Consider the following 4,515-nt stretch of genomic DNA (forward strand, 5'->3'; position numbering starts at 1 on the left):
GGAGGCGCAATGGCCCGGTGGTTAGGGCAGCGGACTCGCGGTCATAGGATCGTGGTTTCGATTCCCAGACCGGGCGTTGTGAGTGTCTATTGAGCGAAAACACCTAAAAGCTCCGGTAGGGGATGGTGTACACTTTTACCACAACTTTCTCTCACTCTTACTGTAATTCAAAGGGTCAGCTTGTCACGCTGAATATCCCCGAGAACTACGTTAAGGGTACCCTCGACGTCGTAAGCGACGGGGTGCCAACAAAACAAACGTAATAAAATTATATTTGTCACCTAAATTAAGTTTGCCCCTTACTTTGCTGAAAGTAAAAGTTGCACTATTTTTTTTCTAGAAATCAATAATAATCTAGAATTCAATAATAAAGAAGCAACATTTTAAATTTATCGAAGAGGTCCATTGCTAGCGTATCCTACGTTTGATCTGACTGTTGTCATGGAAATCAGCAAAGAAAACGAACACAAAATCTTTACGCTGGATACATGTTTGTTATTAACACATACGTGTTTATGATTACATATAAAACAATGCATTACTGCTCTAATTATGACTAAAATTGGCAGACGACATCATTCACCCGTACAACCTTCCCTCATGACATAGATAAAGAGGCTAGGTTGAAAAAGAGAGCAAATGACGACGTCTCTACATATTGATCTCTATGGACCAATACCGAAGGGTTTCCAATAAAAAAAAAAATAATAATAATCCCAATTACATTATATAATGACGTTTATTTTTTTAGACATAATGACAGACATTTTTTAGACATTTAAGGAAGATTTGGCTGCTATATCTAGCAGTTCGAAAGATCGCGTAAAGGTGAAATATTACCTTACTTGGAAACAGGCAAGGGCATCTAGCTGTAGAAAATCAGCCTCAACAAATTCCATTTGAGCCATGCAAGTATAGAAAAGTAGACATCGAAATGATGATAATGATGACGACGCCAGCTAAACAACGACAAAGTTATTGGAATAAATTCCTCATTATTTCCAAAATTAATCGAAACAAAATTACTGCATTATGCTTACAAAAGGGTTAAACCACCCCTTCTCTATTTTTGTTGCTTAATAATGGCCTCTAATCAAAACATAAGCTGGCAATTTTGATAGGAGGGGATTTAATCAATTACATCAACTCCAGTACTTGAACTGGTATTTTTATTTCATCAAGCCGAGAGGGGAGAAAGGCAAAGTTAGCTTCAACAAGATTTGAACTCAGAACAGCTGTACTGCGCTGCAGCTGCACTTGAGAAAGCACGTCAAGCTAAGTAAAATACAGGATGAAAGGTAAAGTCGACCTTGGTGGAATTTGAACACAGAATGTAGCAATGGACGAAATACCACTAAGCATTTTGTCTGGTGTGCTAACAATTCTGCCAGCTTGCCGAATAATAATAATAATAACAATAATAATAATAATAATAATAATAATAATAATAATAATAGCAACAACAACAACAACAATAACAAAACCAACAACAGTCATCATCATCATCATCATCATTATCATCATCATTGTCATCATCATCATCATCATCATCGTCACCATCACCACCACCATCAACATCAACATCAACATCAACATCATCATCATCAGGCACTGGCTGTCATGACTTCTGATCTTAACTGAATGGAATTGTTATCATGTACATTGTTTTGTCTTGGTATGAAAGATGGGCTACAGTTGATTAGATCGACCTCAGTACGCAACTGGTACTTAATTTATCAACCCTGAAAGGATGAAAGGCAAAGTCGACCTCGGCGGAATTTGAACTCAGAACGTTACGGCAGATGAAATACCGCTAAGCATTTTGCCCGGCGTGCTAACGATTCTGCCACCTCGCCGCCTTAACAATAACGACAACAACAACAACACCAATAATAATAATAATAATAATAATAATTCTTTCTAATATAGGCCCAAAGCCTGGAATTTGTGGGGAGAGGGTTAGTTGATCACATCAACTGCAGTACTTGACTGTTACTTAATTTATTGACCCTGAAAGGATGAATAACAAAGTCGAATTTGGTGGAATTTGAACTCAGAACATAATGACCAATGAAATGCTGCTAGGCATATTCCCTGGTGTGCTAACGATTCTACCAGCTTGCAGAATACTAATGATAATAATAATAATTATTTCTACCATTTGCTATCTTTTATAGGTACCGGATAATATTTTGTCAGAAGAAGTAGTTAAAGAAGGTATCTCTTCACTACGGAGAACAGGAAGTGGTCTTGCTTATTCCTTCATTAAACTTGATCTCAGTAATAGGTAAGTTGTCTTATATAAACACCAACATAATAATGACAATGTTATTTTACCAAATTCTTTATTTCCAAAATTATTTGAAAAGAAGGCAGTGTATTTCAACAGAAATATGGTAACCATCCTTCCATCTATCCATCCATCTTCCCTGTCCAATATTCCTGAGAGGGTTGTTGGGGTAGAATCCTCTGGCATTTCTGCCATGGGGCCCTATCAAAAGCAGCTATCATTAGACTTTCTGGCTGGATTTCCAAGCACGACTAATTGACACTATGCATGTTATCCAACCATTCCTAAGATCTTCTGCTGATTGGCTTGGCTTGTGATTCTTTCCTGTGACATTCTAATCACATCTGTAACACTGGATCTATGATCTCTCAATGCAAAGGAGTGGTGGCTCAATATGGAAGGACTCCCTGATCTCTGAGCTATGTGCATATGTCAGGCAACACTACTCCATAGGTCCTTCAGAGGAACCCCATTTCGGCCGCTTGTATTTGCGATTGTACTCTTTTGGTCATTATCCAATATTCATGGCTATAGGTAAGGCTAGGCACAAAAACTGAATTGAAGGCAGTGAGTTTGGCTTTTCACCAATCTCTTTCGAGTGTGCATCTACTGATTGTATCTATATTGTGACATCATGTATTGCTGAATACTAGAACATATGTAAAAGTTGGAATAAAGGAGTATCGAGTTATGCCCAGTCGTGGCTAGTGCCAGTGACACCTAAACGGCATCCAGTTCACACCGTGTAGTGGTTGGTGTTAGGAAGAGCATCCAACTGTAGAAACAAAGCCATAACAGACTGGAGCTTGGTGTAGCTCTCTGGCTTACCAGTTTGAGTCAAACCAACTAACAACCTACGCCAGCATGGAAAATGGATGCTAAACCATGACGCCGTCGCCGATGCCATATATAAACAGAGTATGTCAGTTTTTTGAAGGCACCTCTTTCAAGATCTCTAACTTTCTTCTCACTTATTACCTCTGCCTTAGTGAAGGCGGAGGTATTGTTTTCAGTCGTATTTGTTTGTTTGTTTGTTTGTTTGTCCATGGACAAGATATCTCAAAAGCCACTGGATAGATTTAGATGAAACTTTTAGGGATGTTTGGCTTTGTGACTGGCATGAACTGATTAGATTTTGGGATTGATCGGGTACCGGACAAGGATTCTGGATTATTTTTCCGGTCTTTTTACTTAATTTTTGAGAGCAGCCGGGTTCATTTTTAGTATTCTCGTTTGTAAGAGCGGTCAAGTTTATTTCAGATATTCTCATTTTAAAAATCATCTCCTGGTGTATGTACTTGATAAATTAGGCAATGAGGGATGACTGATGTGAAGCAAATAGAATGACCAGTGGAAACAGGACGAAACAATTTATATCATGTAAACAATAATTCTGTCTCTTTCTCAGAGAAGCAGCAAATAAAATTCTGCCTTTCTTCTTCTCTCTCTCTCTCTCTTTTATTTATTTATTTATTTTTGTTTTTTTTTTACCAGGAAGATGACCGATATTTCAATCCTGGAGAAATATATTCATCTGAGAATTGTTAATGTAAGCAACAACTATTTGACTGATCTAAAGCCTTTCAACACATTGACTGATTTGCTGCAGCTGACAGCCGACAAAAACCGCATTGCAAGCATAATGCTTGATCCATGTCCGTTTCTGCAATATATGTCTATCAACAACAACAGGATAAAGGATATCTCTGAAGGAATTTCACACCCACTTGTTAGATACATAGACCTTAGCAGTAAGTAAAACTTGTGTTGTATTACTTCTGTGATGACTCAGTGGAGGAGTTGTACAACTCTATAAAAACTAACTCTATGGTTTGGGGGTTCAGTCCCACTGCACAGCACCTTGGGCAACTGTGTTCTACTTAGAGCTCTGGGATGATCAATGCCTTGGGAGTGAATTTATTCATTGAAAACTATATGTTGTTTATTGTGTGAGTGTGTCTATCTATCTGTCTATCTGTGTGTGTGTGTGTATGTATGTGTATATATATATATATATATATATATATATATATCTATATTATTATTTTTTTGCCTACGTTTTGTTTGCAATGTCCTGTACCCAGATATGCACCTACATATATAGGTAGACGTAGGTATGCACATACCTGTACGTATATATGCTTATACTCATTTATTATTAGTAATATATATATATGTAATTTCAACCATGTTTCGTGGTCTGCTGCCACAACAGCTCCTTTATA

The 4,515-nt window shown here is 37.6% G+C and overlaps 1 protein-coding gene across 1 annotated transcript in view; it reads left to right on the forward strand.

Moving 5' to 3' along the window:
• LOC106868462 (leucine-rich repeat-containing protein 23) overlaps positions 1 to 4,515 on the forward strand; it is a 31,565-nt gene that overhangs the window by 4,384 nt on the left and 22,666 nt on the right. The window contains exons 2-3 of the mRNA XM_014913736.2: positions 2,178 to 2,287; positions 3,785 to 4,041. Coding sequence (XP_014769222.1) covers positions 2,178 to 2,287; positions 3,785 to 4,041 — 367 coding nt within the window. The remainder of the gene's footprint in view (positions 1 to 2,177; positions 2,288 to 3,784; positions 4,042 to 4,515) is intronic.

This window comes from Octopus bimaculoides, chromosome 12, assembly GCF_001194135.2.
Source record: "Octopus bimaculoides isolate UCB-OBI-ISO-001 chromosome 12, ASM119413v2, whole genome shotgun sequence".
Classification (NCBI taxonomy): domain Eukaryota; kingdom Metazoa; phylum Mollusca; class Cephalopoda; order Octopoda; family Octopodidae; genus Octopus; species Octopus bimaculoides.